The 17193-nt window shown below is 36.4% G+C and overlaps 1 protein-coding gene across 1 annotated transcript; it reads left to right on the top strand.

Annotated features, from left to right (window-relative positions):
- Positions 1–10154: 10154 nt before the first annotated feature.
- LOC121943742 (methylosome subunit pICln-like) lies at positions 10155–15721 on the top strand. The gene is given in 9 exon segments (XM_042487344.1): positions 10155–10540; positions 10543–10606; positions 12374–12510; positions 12935–13081; positions 14383–14493; positions 14682–14687; positions 14877–15050; positions 15406–15472; positions 15631–15721. Coding segments are annotated over 9 exon segments (759 nt in total). The 5' UTR covers positions 10155–10488; the 3' UTR covers positions 15632–15721.
- The last annotated feature ends 1472 nt before the right edge of the window (positions 15722–17193 follow it).

The following is a 17193-nucleotide window of genomic DNA, read 5'->3' as shown; positions in this document are numbered from 1 at the left end:
TATTGTTTTAGAATGTTTTTCCACCGTCACACACCGTACTTCACAACATGACATTTACACTCACTGTCACGTCTGGCAGAACATTAACAGTCAGCCGGCGGACCAAAAGCATCCTCGCACCAGGACTGGCAGCGCCTCATGTTTCAGTGGGCGCACTCACACACAGCCGGAGCTCATCGTGATCCCTGAACGCTGGAGTCTCAGACGTCTCTGTGGTGGGTCCGTGTGGCAGGATGATAGTGGGTTCGCCCCATTTTGGCCGGTTTGAATAGGTCACAGGAGTCTGTTTGTAGTGTACCTCAACCTAAAGCACTTCGTCATTCTCATAACACTTAATAACCCACCGCCAAGGAGAGTGTCAGTGTCAAACCGAACACTTTGGATTATGTGACCTGATGGTTAGAGATTTGGTCCCCACAACAAAAGCACAGTTCTCACCTACCCGTAATGGTATCAGCGCAAACAGATGGTTTTATTGTTCAGGTTTTGAGATCACAAAGATTTCTGCCTCAACCTGGTCCTCAAAATGGTGTTTTTATTGTATAGATGCTCTCCTGAAAAATTACCCAGAAGTCGAAGGGTTAAGGATAACCATATCAGGGGACACTTGTTGCCTGTTGTAACCCTCTTTTCTCAATTTGTGAGCTGTCTCTCTCTACTGAATTATAAAACAAAAAGTAATGTAGGGATGCACGATGATATCGGCACGTCATCAGTATCGTATTGGCTTTCAAATTAATTTTTTCAGTATGGTCCAACATGCTTTTCTTGCTTTCTTGGCAGATGAGAAAATTAAGAAAGAATTGAATAATTTTTACTATGGCTGATGTAAAGGACGTTTCCACTCACTGTCAATGACGTGCAGTAACACTGAGGTAATTGTGATTGTTAACTGAAGTCCAGTGATCCCCAGTCAGGGCAGTGTATTTGGCCTCTGCCACTACATCTTTTTTTCTGTGCCATAAAGCTCCTGGATTTTGCACACAATTCTGCTTCTCAATGGCAGCTTGTAAGCTGTGTCAGAGGATGCTATCTGTAAAGCTTCTGATAACCCAAACTGTCCTCTCCCACCCAAACTGGTCTGCAGTCGATTGCAATCCATTTTGCATTGAGTTAGTTAGTCGGTGACAGATGACCTTACTCAGTGTGCGCCTGAACACTCGGTCAAGGTTGGCTGCTCGTGCTAGCATCAGAGGCTGTGTTAGCTCGGACGTCTGTTCACTGCTAAATGCTTTGCGTCGAGGTGATATTTCACGATTGAAGTACTCCGATGGTACGAAAATTCATGTTACAAAGCCACTGTGGCCTTCAAAGACGCACCTGGTCAAAGCGCACCATGGAACGCGATTAATCAGCGTCAATTTTTTTAACACGTACATTTTTCTGTGATTAATTAAGCAGAATTAATGCCTTATTTTGACAGCCCTAATACGTAGTATGCTGTAGATTCACTACAGAAGAGACTTCATTATCACTAAAATTAGGTGGGAAAAAAGTTGGATGTATCGATATTGGTATTGGTTATTGACCAAATGAGTTGTCATAATTCAGCATGACTGTTAACTGTAAGTTAGAATTGAGTTTTGAAATGCTGATTTTTTAGTGCAGTGAGCGCCACAAACAAAAAAAAGTATTCATCTCCATTATGTTCAAGGATGTGGCAGAAATCTTAGAGTGATGCCTCAAAACCTGCAAAAATGAAAACTGTCTGCACTGAAGAAATATTCCACCCAAAAAGTGACCATTTTCTAAATCAGTTAGTCGTATTACGTTGAAATTTTCTGTCATGCCTCAACTGAAAACTGCCAACATATTGATTTGTTGATTGATTGTGAGCCGCGTTTAACAACAGAAACAACAAAACTGTATTCAAAAAATTTGTTTACAAACTTCTTCAGTATGTCTTATTTATCCAGTGGTATGCTCAGTACTTCTCAAACACATGCATTTTTACTTAAATCTTTCGAATTAGGACTAAACTGAAAGTGAAACTTTTGTAAGCCAGACTCCATAGACAAAAACAATAATTTTACATCACTGAACACAGTGGCTGTTGGTGTATTTGCTGTCTTGATCAGTTGGTTAGTTTTTGTTACAGTTTGGTGTTTTACAGGGTTAGTTTGTAATCATCAATGTCATACAAAAACACAAACAAACAAACTGATCGGCGCCGCAGTAGACCAGCAGCTCCTGTGTCCAGTGAGGTAAAATTGCTGTTTTTGTCAGTGGAGTCTGGTTTTGGATATAGCAGGTAAGATTCTCTTCAGTTTCTTGTTGGCAAGGGCTGTCTGATTGGGAGGTCCTGAACATATGACTGGAAAAATGAGACTTTGATTATACTGCACAAGTTGTGTGACAGTTTGCTAACTGTTTTGATATGGTTTTGCTCTTATTCAATAGACCCCCAGTCAGTCAATAAATGAATATGTCCGCTATTTTCTTTGCATATTCAAGGTAATATGGCATGATAAATTGATATAGAAAGTCATTTTGTGCAGTATTTCTGTAAGAAAAGTAAGTAAGAAAATGTTGGGGTTTTTTTTGTAATGTTGCTGAATCAACTCTCGAAGCAAGATGCTTATTCAACGTCATCCTGACCAAGATCATGACCCCAAAAACCCATGACGTGAAGTGATCAATGACAGCCTCATTTACATAGAAACGACAGTAATAATCAGAGCTTTGTCCAATGAAGGTGACACTCTGACAACTAAAATTCGTCAGGTCCCAGTTCAGAGACACAATCCTCTGAAGGGCTGGGTTCAAGAGGTTGGTCAGATCAAACCATTTCCTCCTCCCAGTACAGCAACGCTAGCGTTGCGTTCAAGTGCTCCTCATCAACTCGTAAAGTCAAAGTGTTGCTCTCAAACAGTGAAAAAGTGCTTAATACCTGTTGTAAACTCCATGACACCAGAGTTTACTCCATCAGTTGTGGCATTTAACTAAATGATGGACATTTTTTAATCTCAGCTGTGAGGATTTGCTGCTGTTCTTTGTCTGATGTGATGATAAACTGAATATTACTGTGTTATTCTGCCAATAAGGCATTTCCCATTATTTTCTAAAATTTTATATATCAAACAATGAATTGATTATTCAAGAAAATAATCAGCCTATTGATTGAAAATGAATATTATCTTTAGCTGCAGCACGTGTAAATATATTACCATAACTTGACACAAGTCGTAATGTGTACTGACTCCCCAGGCAGGCTGACAAAGATCACCCGAATGGATATTGGAAACCTGACCAACATATGCAATTTATGGTTATGATCATGTTAACTGCAAAGAATTCAGCACTTTTCTCCTCAATTTTAGAAATATTGTGTCTTTAAGTACAGACTTTGAATCATCCAGACTGTCGTTTAAACTGTTTTGCAGTTACTCAAACTACGCTGTAAAATCTGACAAGTTGATCTCATGTAGAATAGTCTTTGAAACCGATTGCCTTGAAAAGGGAAGGCAAATAAAACTATTAATTTGTGTTTATATCTAAGTGTTTACTCAAAATTTAGATTTATTTACTTAATTTTGTGAAGTTGTTTGAACTTAAAAATGACAAGTGGAATTACCTTGTTCTGTCTAAGTGTCAGTAAACTAAGTTTGTGTGACTTAATCATCATGAAGAGGATTTTGCCAATCATGAAGTTTGGAGAGCTGCGTGTTCTGTTCTCTTAACATGTTTAAGAAAATACAAATATGATTGAACAGTTTGCAACCAGCATAACACAGAATTGATTTAATTCAACTTGTCATATATTTAAGGTCCAACAACTTCACCAAATTAAGAAAATAAAAGTTAAGTATACTTAACAATTAGATATAAAGTTAACCTAAATTAAGACGAGTAGTTCTACTTACTTGTATTTTTCAAGGCGGTCGGTTTGATAGATTTTTTAAAAGTAAATTCATCTTCTCTGATTTTATAGTGTAGAATAAGATCATAAAGGTTAAACTTTCTGAAGATGTAAATAAAATCAACAAAGTAGCTGTTGAATTATCTGTATTTATTTGATGTTCAGAGCTGTACGGGCACATGTCCGTTCTGACAGCCAAAGTGTTCGGTTTCAGACTGGCCTCTCGCTCGCTCCACATGTTCACAGAGCCTTGGCCCGGTGGGACCACGTTTGCTGTACATACTCTGCCTGTACGCTGTTCTTTGTAAGATAATAGATGTTCTGTTCTCTTAGTCCTCTTGTAAAATATAGTGTTATATTTTCTATATGAAGGAGAGGAGGAGAGATGCTGCTGTGAGTGATGTGTGGATCGATAAGGTTTCAACTGCGAGTTCATCAACGGTTTGCTTGTTTTGTTTGAGATTCTGCGGCCGTTGATTTGTGTGAAATAAGACCAGCGTGGAGCCCGTTCACCAGGGGAAATGTCACAGGATTTTGAGTGTTGTCCAAGTACTGCTCACTTTCAGCCCCATGTCGTACAGCTTTAAAGGGTTTTCAACATTTCTGGAGTTTTTAGGAAGGAGTAAAATCTTTATTTAATGGTCACCACTCTTGTTTTCTCCACCTGCCATCTTAACTTCTTAATATCCATTACTGGAGGGATTTACACAGTTTTATCTGGTAAAATAGTGGCAGGTAGATTTTAAGGTTGACTGTGGGGACAAAAGCTGGTCTCTTTGTTGGCAAATTTGAAGAATTCCTTTAACTTCATGCAGTCAAATCACTGTTCGGGCTTTTAAATACTTTCATCCTGCTGCGAGCTGTTAGTGGGAAGAGGATGGCCTATTTTGACCCTGAATTTCTAATTATTTCCCCTTTTAAAGGCAGGCTCAAAAGTTACTGCTGACCAGAGGTGTGGACTCAAGTCACATGACTTGGACTTGAGTCACAGATTTGATGACTTTAGACTCAAGTGGACAAAATCAAAAAAAACTTGGAACTTGACCTTGATTTTATAGAGAAAGTTCAGATTTTTGAAGTGGGGTTGTATGAGGTCCTTATCCTTAGGGAGTATATTACATACAGAGGATGTAAGTCAGCACGTAATCTACTGTTGGGGGATCGGCAAAAAAAAAAACCTTTCGTCCCATCAAAAAAAAAAAATCACCATCAGTTTAAACCTTTGAGACATAAACAAATCTGTTTGATATCTTTCAAAAACATTGTGGGAAGAAATGAGCAACTGAATGAAAAATTTGCAAGAAATTAGTTAAAATTTACAACAAAATTACCTGAAAATAAGCACACAAAAAACACCTTAAAAAATCATTATCAGTTTTAGTGTACGCTGTCTTGAGAATATTTTTACTGCTTTACGTTGAGGTCAAACGGTGATTTCCAACAGGTGCTCACGTGTCAGCCTCCTGGCTACTTTTCTAGACTAGCGGCGTGCCGACAAGCATGTACTGTTTGTAATACTCTGACTATGGATAAGTACCTTATACAGCCTCACTTAAAACAATCTGAACCATCCCTTAAACAACAACGACTCCTGCAACACATCCCACATGCTATTGCTTCATTTTCTTTGTGGCTCCATTTTTAAAACAGCCTGGCCTTCTTCTGATGAGCCTCACACAGCGTGAGAGTATATTATAATGAGCCCTGCTTTTAAGTTAAGCTCGTGTTTTCTGTGCACAGGCTATGCTCACATGTCAGATAGAAAACTGGGTCAAACTGATCAGGTAAAAGAGTTTTTTTAACATCTGTGCACAATTGGAAAAAAAAAAGTTCAACATGAAAAAGCAAACTGAAGATGCACGAAGAGAAACTGTCAGAGAAGAAGATATTCTTTATTTTTCTGCTTTTGTTCCACTTAAAAATTGACGTGGATTTTTTTGTGGGTCAGGCACATTATTAATATTGCCTGTATGTACCGTTCTTATCATAATGATGCAAAAGGTCAACAACTCATATACATATTTACCAGTTATCTTATTTATTAGATCAAAACTTTAGTCAAATGTTGCTCCGCAGTTCATGATAACTTTTGAAGAACATACTGGAATGATTAAAAAAAACAGATCAAGTCTATACCTCAGATTATATTTGGGGTTTATATTTAGCTTTGGTAAAGAAAAACAAAAAGAAAATTATCTGTTGATTTTGCATAAATGTCTGCTTTAGAAACTTTAATGTTGGTTCACAACGGCAGAATTTGTGCAAAAGAACTTCTTATTGTCAAATAGGATTTAATTGTTGAACTGATATCCGAATAACTGGTGATACAATACATATCATGATACTGGGGTTATGATTCAGTTTACTGTGATACTGTAAGAAAGGTGATATACTGCATTTTTTTCCAGAAATCTAATTTTTAGAACAACTGGCATCCTATAAAGAACACACTATATGCAAAAAAAAAGTTTACTTTTACTACTTTCTGTGCAATCTGAGCAAAGGATATAACATTTGCCTGTATCAGTAAAAAATAAAAATAAAAAGCATTCTGTCTTTAAACAAGTAAAAAAAATGTAAACAATTCAAATGAATAATTGTGGAATTGATACAGTATCTGAAAACAAAGTACCATGATACTTAATTGTATTGATATATTTTTTGCCCCCTGATAACTGGGGTTACTGGTGCATACATACTGGCCCTACTCTCTTACACTCAGATAAGTTGCAGAGTTAACTGCTGGTTAAATTGCTCAATATTTCCTTTAGGTGCTTCCCTGAGGTTGTTCAGGTCAAGTGTTGCGGGTTAAAAAAAAAAACACCAATGAGATGAGAATGAGATAAAATGCTCTTTGGGCTTGTTAGCTGTTTCACCTTCGAATCATGTGATATCCTTTAAGATCATGTTGCAACTATGTTGAACAGGCTGTTTTGGAAATCCCCGTTATGCAGCAGCTCAGGGGGCGGCATCTTGATTATTTCATATAATTTATGAGCTCAACTGGACTCTCAGCACTTAAAAATAAGATTGCAGCCCCTCTTGAGATTTTGAGAACAAACATTTTAGGGCAGATATGTTTTCTGTTGTCATGACGGAAATCTATGGAAGCAAATAACAGACATAAGTGTCTGGATTTCAACAGCTCCTGAATGCTTAAAATTGACACATAAACACCACTGAATTCATAGCATTGAAATATTTTACTTTTGAAACCTGAATCTCAATATATTTGTTCTGAATTCACCTCTGGAATTAAAATATGAAATGTCTTGATTTTCAGTGTCAGAAGCTGAATTTGATTTTTTTTTGTTTGTTTGTTTTCAGTGTTCACAAATTCAGATGCAAAAAAAAAAAAAAAAAAAAATTCAGCTTCTGACACTGAAAATCAAGACATTTCATAGAAATTCAAGTCGAAAAAAAACCCATCCATGCTACTGAGCCCTGGGTTGCCCGCATCTTACTGTTTTAAATTTTTGGATTGGATCTTGGGTATGACTTTCAACCCACAGAATCTGAGCAACATGAATATATATATATATATACGTGTGTGTGTGTGTGTGTGTGTGTGTGTGTGTGTGTGTTAAAAAGTTTTATTCTGATACTTAAATTTTTGGATCCAAAGTTGTTTACAGTGAAGAAATATTCACTGAAAACTATAAATAGTCAGAACAAATACATTTAGATATTTTCAAAGTAAAATATTTCAATGCTATGGATTAAGTAGTCTTTAAATTCCAATATTTAGTATCCAGTGGGTGTTAAAATCCAAATAATTATGTCTCTTACTTGCTTTCAAACACCCCCACCTCTCCAAACTCTTTTAAGGCTCTAAGACGAAGCACCACACCTGTTTTAGCTGTGCAGGGAGACTGATGTGTGTTTATGCCTTCAGCCTCAAATCATCCTGCTGAAGCTGGTGTGCATCTGTGCTCGGCACTGTGGCAGAAATCTGTTGGGTTTAAAAATACTGTGTCCAACTGATGTGTGTTCAGACAGGCACCACTGGATATGAATGTGGCTCCTTCCATTTCTCTGTTGTACTGTTACTGTAGTATTGCTGTAACATAAATGTTTTCTAAGTTATTAAAACCAACATCCCAGGCATCTCCTCAAAAACACACTGTGTCCGCGCCTTATTTATTTATTTTTAGATTTTTGTCAATTGTTGATAAAAATATTTCTTTAAATCAAAAGGACAGATAGGAGAGACATGGATTATTGTTTAAGAGAGGTTTGACAATTTTCTGTGAAGGTTTACAGAGTTTTTTCTGCTGACCACAAACTCTGCTAAAATAGCCAAACCTGGAAAACAAGGCCTTCATGTAAAATCTATGACATCATATAATTATGTTTTGTATTATGAATTTGAACCATGGTCTAAAGGGGGTAAGACAAACTAGTGATGATGCCATATAGAAACTTGTAATTTCATCTTTTTTTTTTATTTTTACATATATATTATTTTTAATTTGTTTATTATGTATGTATATGTTTATTTCTGAATTTTAGTTGACACGATTTAGATTTTTGTAAATATTCCCAAAGTCTACAATTTTGTCAATTTAAATTTCCTCAAATAACTGCTTCAAATATATATTTAAAAATGTATCTATTGTGTTTCCTTTATTATTTTTGTGTCCAATTCATTTTTTTTATGTTTTATTCTTCTTTTAAGATAATTGTGAATAAATTAAATATATATCTTTATAAATAAGTAATTTACATCAAATATATCAATATAAATATATATGATTCAGTATGTTTTTTGAATGTATGTTTTTATTGATTACGCTAAGTTTAACTGTTAGTATTTGTTGTTTAATATTTTTAAAAGTAGCCTCACATATTTTTCAGTTTCTCAAATTTCCTCAATTAGGCTAACTACTATTTTATGTACTGTTTATTTTTTTTCCCTTTGGATTGGATTAATCCATTAATTCACAGTATCCAACACTTTTTTTCTGATAAATTGGGACATGAAAACTAATTTACTTTATTGAATTTTTAAAAAAGCACATAGACACAATAGATAAGTAACTTATATCAAATATATGAATATATATGTTCACTAATTCATTTGTTTATTATTTGTATTTTATTCTCCATTGTCAGTAATTCCCTGACTTTACTTTTTTGTCAGATGTAATTCTCCCAATTAACTGATTCAAAATATATTCTATCTCAAATATGTTACCTATTATTTTTCCCTTACAGTTCCTGCCCTGTCTATTTTATTTTTTTTCTTTTATATTAGATTGGATTGTGCCCTTAAATGTATAATATTCAACAAGTCTCTAATGATAAATTGGGATATTATAATATTTCTCTAAATAAAGTTAATATATTTTTTTCAATGTGCTGCGAGTTAACATGCATGTATAGCCTGTTAATGCATGCACATTAACGCCAGATAATGGTGTAGTTGCGCGATATAACCACTGGAGGGCAACAAAATCAATATATTGCGTGCCAATTTTTGGCTCATACGTAGTTTGTAATATTGTGTAAGGTTGTAACAACTGTCCCGGTATAGTAAACAAGAGTTGTTAGAAATTTCATTTATTAGCATTGTTTGGGTAAAGTAATATTTTAGTAGTTTTTGGGGGAATGCAGCAACAATTTTAGGACAAAATCATTAATTTAAATAAAGCTCCAAACTGTTATCAACATGTTTACATGGTCTGAGCAATTAAGAAAAGGTTTTTTGTAGTATCCATGTTGTTCCCACAATCGGACTTTTAAATTGACAGGGATAACTTGTTCCGCTTAGGAGCCATTTGATGACAGGAGGCCAGGGCCAGTCACAGCAGCTCCATCCATGTTTCTAGGATTTTAGAACATTTCTGGGATTTAAGTATGCTTGTGGGATTTTAGGATGTTTCTAGGATTCTATGATATTAGGACACGTCTACTTTTTCAGGAAAGTTTTAGGATTTTTCAACGCTTCTGGATTTTAGTACGTTTCTATAATTTCACGACGTTTCTAGGATTTTAGGATAAAAAAAAACCAAACAAACAACAACAACAACAACAACAACAGCAACTCTATTTTAATGATGTTTTATACACTCTAGCATCTTATATATACTAAAAGTACAAAAACAACTCCCACTGTGAATCACTTTTATTCTGAATTACAAAATGGTTTGGGGACAGATTTGGCCCGAGTATTCTGGTCTTAAGAACAACCTCCCAGCTCGTGAGCTGTGATCTTCCGAGGAGCACTTAAATGCAGCATTACGTACAAACGACGTAGGCACGCATTATTCGTGTGGTCACGTGATATTTACATGTTGCCGCGATATTTCACCTGTGAGAGGTCGACTTCACTATAATACATCCATGGTCGGCACTGAGAAGCTCCAACATCAGTTTGCTAACGTGTGTATTTCCAGACTTTTCACCGCCTGTGTGGACTCTCTGAGCGGCTCGGCCTGGTTGAATTAATCCCGGAGAAGAGGCGCGAAGCTCAGCTCTCGATTTTAATCCGCCTCCAGCTGTCGAGTGTTAATTTCCGAGAAGTTACCCCGGGTTAAATTAGCGAGGTTTTGTAGCACGAAGTAGGTCACACAGCTTCTTTTTGACACCAGAGCCCCGTTTCTTTCCTCTTAAAGCAGCCGATAACGATGGTTTTGCAGAAAAATCTTCGTCCTCCCACCGAGGGAGTGCGGCACGAGCAACCGAGACCACCGCGGTGCTGGACGGCCAGAAGCTGGGCTGCGGCACGCTCTACGTCGCCGAAACGTAAGTGATGCACGTGGCGCTTGTTTTTGTCTTGAAACCATCCATTTCAGTTTAAGGTTAGAGTTTAATCTGCTGCGTTACCAGTGTTTAATGCAGACATTGTGTTAAATTACATCAATATACAGGATAAAAAAGTGTAATAACAGATACACTGCCACTCCTCGTGCTAACCACTTCCGGAGTAGTCGCTTTCAAAATAATAAATACATGTTTGGTTAGAAAAGCAAATAATTTGAAATGCCGATTAGAAATCTACACTATTCCACAATAATGGCTGTTTTTACACAGATAAAATGTATCCATAAATAATTCAGAAACCAAAATGAATTATTTGCATTTAAAGTTATTTTAGCCCCAAAAGTTAATTATTTATGAATGGGCAAGGGGTGGTGCAAAAAGTGGGAGGCATGCCAATTAATTTTGTTAAACTCTGGGGAAGGACTTATGTTTTTTATTTTGGCTTATGGGAGGGACTTACACACATTTAAATGGCTAATCTATTTTTTATCATTGATTTTTAAGTCAAAATCAGCTTTTCAATGCTGCCATATGTACAGGACATAGACAGGATTGAAATGCCGTTCTTCCCTTACCCGCGGTGTAAACATGCAATTACACAAACAAAATAATTGAAGAAGTGTATATCTTAAGTACGTATAGGGCTGCAAATCGCAAGCACTTCCCTAAATCTATTAATGGTCAATTTAATGATCGATTATTCGTTATTTGAAAACAACATAAAAACATAGTCGCATTTTGCTTATTTTAAAGAATACCAAATGCTTTTTTCCTCATTAAAAGCTCACAGTAACATATTTCATATACAACATTGCAAAGCCTATCGATTAATCGATTAAATTTCAACTGTTTGATTGAACCCTCGATGACCGATTAATCAATTGTCGATTAATTGTTATCATCCCTAGTAAGTACTAAATAAAAGTAACATAATTACAGTTAAGGAAGGCACACATGAAAAACACAAGAACTAACTTCAAGTATAAATTGGAAGAGAGGAATTAGTCTTGTTATGCAGTGAAATTTTATTGTGCAAGTGGAATGAACAGTGCAAATATAATATAAGTTCAGTTGTAATAATAAATAGTGCAACACAGCTTATGAATATGTGAGAAATGTACAAGTGTGCAAGAAAATGTTTCATCCCAGGATGAGTATTTAGCAGATTAAGTAAAAGTTGTAAAAAAAAAAAAAAAAAAAAAAAAAGTTAAATAAAATGACAGCGCTTATTTACATTAAAAAGAAAGGTTAGATGGGTTGCATAACAGTTTAAGTTAATTGAAGGTGGAGGGGAGAAAGTTCAGCATCCTGACAGCCTCTTGATGTTGAAATAAAAACACATGCCTTGTTTAAATTACATCATTTATCATAGCCAGAAACTGTAAAAACAGAAATTATCATTGGATTTTCAAAGTTTTGACAGTCTGGGGACACATCATGTGCAACAAATGCACATTTAATTTTTTTTCTAATTGCACAAAGTAACCAGCATGTACATGAGTTTGTCTTCAACTTTTAAATTTTGAACTTTGAAACATGAAAGGGTCAGGGTTAAATGTCAAAAGTTTTGCATGCCTGGAAAAGTACTCAAAAAATATGACAACTTTTGTGGGGATTCTGGCAGCTTTGTCATCCCCCTCCTTTTCCTGTCAAATACAGTTAAAAGTAGCTTATGTTATGTTTTGTTGCAACCTTTATGAATTAACAACTCTTAATCACGTCATCTTCATGTGTGTTTATTCTCTACAGGCGCCTGTCGTGGTTTGACGGCTCAGGGATGGGTTTCGCTCTGGAGTATCCCAACATCAGCCTGCACGCCATCTCCAGAGACATCAGCACTTACCCACAAGAACACCTGTACGTCATGGTCAACGGCAAACTCACAGGTGAGAGTGACGCAAAGTTAAAAAAAGTATTAAAGGATCAATCAGTCATCTTTTACTGTAGATGCTGATTTCTGGCTTGATGTCGGGCAAGGGCAGGTTTTCTTTAAACCCAATGCTGAAATTTCCTTCATCTAAACACAATTTCATTTTATTCTTTTGCATCTGTATCTGTTTGAACTCTTGTGTAGAAAAATATTTAGTTATGTTTTTTAGGTAGTTTGTTGGTCTATGAAGACACCACACAGAAACTTTATATAAATATAAGACGTAAAACATGTAAAACGTACTTATGTTAAGTGTTTTATATTTGCATGAAAGACATTGGACACTGTCATATGAAACCACAGTGTGGCATAGTAATTGATGTAAAAGGAAAGTTTCCAATTGTGTGTCACTCATATGTTTTCACCGTCCATCCTCGCAGGAGAGAATGAGGCAGAAATGGCAGAGAAAGCAGCTGATGACGAAGGAGATGAGAGCAGCGACAGCAGCGGTGATGATGATGATGATGATGATGATGAAGAAGGAGCGATCACAGAGATTCGGTTTGTGCCCAGCGACAAGGTGGCATGTGAGTGACCACACTGAGGTTGAGGGTCAGACTGACTCTATTCTCTGTATATGTATTTTTGATTTGCTTTTTACACTGCCTGGGCTGGAGTCACACTTACATTTTGATCACTTTTATAATCATTGTAATAACGTAGTCAACAGCTCTACAAGCAAACCACGAGTGCAGCGTTTCCTTCTGTTTGTTTGATAAAAGCCACAGTTACCAGCTGTTTTAAGAATTAAACATTTTTGTCTTTAGTGGAACCAATGGGATTGGAGCTAAGAGCACAGTTTGTACAGTCATGCAGACCTGGAAAAGTAATGGAATATGCACATAGCAATTTCCAGGCCTGGAAACGTTTTGGAAAACTAAATATACCCTAAAAGTTTTCGAAAAGTCATGGACTTTTGTTTCACAAATCTGTGTAATAACACCTGATGTGTTTAAGGGCCGTTGGACATTTGAAAATTCAATAATATAGTTGTTGGCTGTGATAAATAATGTAATCTTTCGTGATTTCTAAAGATAACATGCCGAGAGCCCATGGCTTGGAAGGCATATTTTTTTCATAAGAAGTTTTAAAGGAAATTAAATTAAATTTTTTTGTCTTTGAAAATCACCAAAAATTTTCAAAGTTTTGATAAAGAAAACATGCCTTCCAAATTCCAGAATTGGCAGTTAGTGAAACACAAAATACAGTTATTTAAAGTTGTATGTCCCTCCCCTGAAGCCAAAATAAAAAAACATACATGCTGCTCCTCTTCAAATGCTTAAAAAATAATATCACATGCCCCCTTTTTTTGCATCAACCCCGATTTAACCGATGGCACCTAAGTTATCTTCAAAATTTGGTTCTAATCCCGTTCTGATTTAATCATTTATATAAATCTAAAAAAAAACAGCTGTTATATAGTAATGAAAAAGAGCCGATAAGGACTATCGATGGTCCTTTCACAGAACATACGGTCTTGAAAATTTGCCTTGAAGTCATGGAAAAGTCATTGAAAGTATAAATGTGTATGAACTCAGTAAGAGCCACTCACAAGAGGTCAGATAGTATTAAGAGACGGAAGAAAACATGGTTGGTTTCGTCTTTTCGTGAGTCTTCATGATGGTTAGAAAAATAATGAATATAAAGAGCCTATTCATTTAAATTAAATTTATTGAACACTGCCTCTAATGGAACATCTTTTTGTGTGTGTGTGTGTGTGTGTATGTGTGTGTGTGTGTGTGTGTGTGTGTGTGTGTGTGTGTTTTGTGTTTGTGTGTGTGAGAGTGAATGTTATTGTTTTTTGTTTGTTTGTTTGTTTGACATGCAGTGGAGTCCATGTTCTCCGCAATGTGTGACTGCCAGGCGCTGCACCCTGACCCAGAGGATGATGACTCGGACAACGACTTCGAAGGAGAAGAGTATGACGTGGAGGAGGCCGGTGAGGGAAAACTCATAAAGGGACACACAAACAGTGTGCATACAAACACCCACATATTCTTGGTCATCTGTCAGTGAGCGACTTGTCAAAAGTGTCATAAGAAATTAAATGTCAACTTGCAGAGTATAAAATATTTTCTCCTTCTGTCTCTGTTTGTCTGTCCCTGGTTGTTGTCTGGACCTTTGCAGAGGCAGGTAAGACGTCCAGCATTCATCACTGCACTAGGGCTGCAACTAGTGATTATTTTGATAATCGATTAATTGGTGGATCATTAAAGTGTTATAAACATTTCTTACATTTTAATATATTTGCTTATAAATATTAAATAGGGTTGATATCAAGCACATTGCTTATAGCTATCATCTCTCTCCTCTACCACTTAGAGCACGGACATGCTGACATCCCGACCTTCTACACCTGCGATGAGGGTCTGTCTGCGCTCACGCAGGAGGGCCAGGCCACGCTGGAGAGACTGGAAGGGATGTTGGCCCAGTCAGTCGCTCAGCAGTACCACATGGCCGGGGTTCGAACTGAAGAAACCAACGCCGAATTTGAAGGTTTGAGTTAAACACACTCAGCATCCTTAAGAGACAAGGGTATAAAAATAGTATAGTGGGAAGGCCTTGCTCGCAGTTTCTAGCTTTTAATATTACATTTTTATTCAGTGAAAAAAAGAAAGATTTAACTTGAATATAAGATGTGGCTGTTTTGGTTCTAAATCTAAAGGATCATATGATTAATGTTGTTTTGGGACTTTCACTTTTTATTACATTTAAAGTTCTCTCAGCATGTAGGAATTCACTAAGTGAAGACAGATTTGTATAAATTTACTATATTTGATGTGTATTGTCCTTTTTTACGAGCTTTTGTTTATGAGATGCTGGTACAATATAAGTGTGTTGTTGTTGACAGACGGTATGGAGGTGGACGCAGCAGCCATGGAGGCCGGTCAGTTTGAGGATGCAGACGTCGAGCACTGGTAACAACAACAGTGAGACATGAAATAACAGGATTGACAAGCAGCAAAATAATAAACTCAGAATGCTAAAACCTCAAAAACATCTTTGTTAATAATTTCTTTTTTAAAAGATTGTGAGCAGTCTGGTTCATTCATGTATCCTCTGACTCTTTCTGTAGATGGATCTCACTGGCCAAATAAAGAGTTGCATCATGGGATTGGAGAAGAGAACAGCAGCACTTCTTTAAGGCTCTCAGCTCTGACTTGTACACGCTTGTCAAACAAACCTGTTTCCCGTGTAAGTCATTTCACTAGGCTTTTGTAGCTTCCTACATATCTCTATGTGCTGCATTGGTGCTCACATGTTGCTTTGTATTGCTGTTTTTCAGCTCACCTTCATATGTACTAATTTGTCATATGAATAACGTACATTGTATACAGCTAAGTCAGCTAATGTAGACTATTGAGATGCTGCCCCAAATGCCCAGATCCTTTTGTCAACTGTAAAATAAAAATACTGAGTTTCTGTTTGTACTTAACGACCTGTTTAATATCTGACTTTCCTGTCAAGGAGAGTTCATGTCTTTGTATGAAATTGTCAATAAATGCATAGTTTTTGTAAGAGTCATTTTCCCCTTTATTTATTATAATTAAAGGAGCAGTGTGTAGGATGTAATGGCATCTAGCAGTGAGGATTGTAGATTACAACCAGCTGAAACTTCCTCCATGTGCAGAGAGTGAACTCCTCGATAGGATTCCTTCAGTTTTCATTGTCTCCTCCTCTCTAGAACGAATGGACCAGGTGATTTAAACAGGTAAAACACTGAATAACAGTTTTACCTTACAAATTAGTGTTTTTGGGTGCTATTTACGTTGGCTGGTCCAAAAATGTGAATGTCCCTGTTTAGAGCCAGTGCTTTCTGAATTACTGTAGAAACACGATGGTGCAACGAGGTGGACAATGTGGACGACGACCTGGTCCCTGTGTAGATATAAACGGCTCATTCTAAGGTAACAATGACACAATGGGCCTCATGAAGCAACATTCTCCTAAATTTCTCTTATATTTTCTTGTAAGAGAAAATATGAGTTAAAGTAAATGGGATATAAAGGGAGCTGTATCAAAGTATTAAAAGTAAAAGTACACATGCAAAAAGGCTCAAATAAACTTAATAAAAGGATTAAAAAGGAAAAGCAGAAAGTCTGAATACATACAGTTACTATGAAAAGATGGAGCCATGAAATGCTCAATGCATGAAAAAATAGTTGCCAGTTAATTTTCTAATTAAATTGACCAATTGTTTTTAGCTGCACCTTTATTTTTCATATTTTTTTGCTTTGTGCTTAAAAGCTTTATTTGTAAAGTAGTTAGTTTAGTAGTTATCAAATAATTGTACTGTACTGTCCCGCGACCCGACCCCGGATAAGCGGAAGAAAATGGATGGATGGATGGATGGATGTAGAAAAAAGTACAATATTACAATATTTCCCTCAGAAGCGTAGTGGACTAGAAGTGGATAGTAACATGAGATTAAAATACTCAAGTAACATAAAAGTTCCTCAGATTGGTACTTAAGTACCAAACTTGAGTAAATGTATTTAGTTACATTCCCCCCCTGGTCAGCAGAGGAACACACTGTAACTAAATTTACAGTAATTGGGATCAGTGGAACAAGTGTAGGAGTATTTCTTTAGCCCTGAAATTTAATAATCCAGGCATTATAAATACTCTAAAACATTAT

The sequence above is a fragment of the Plectropomus leopardus genome, chromosome 5, assembly GCF_008729295.1.
Source record: "Plectropomus leopardus isolate mb chromosome 5, YSFRI_Pleo_2.0, whole genome shotgun sequence".
Taxonomy (NCBI): domain Eukaryota; kingdom Metazoa; phylum Chordata; class Actinopteri; order Perciformes; family Serranidae; genus Plectropomus; species Plectropomus leopardus.
Note: the sequence above shows the minus strand (reverse complement) of the source record. Positions and strands in the feature narration are given on the sequence as shown.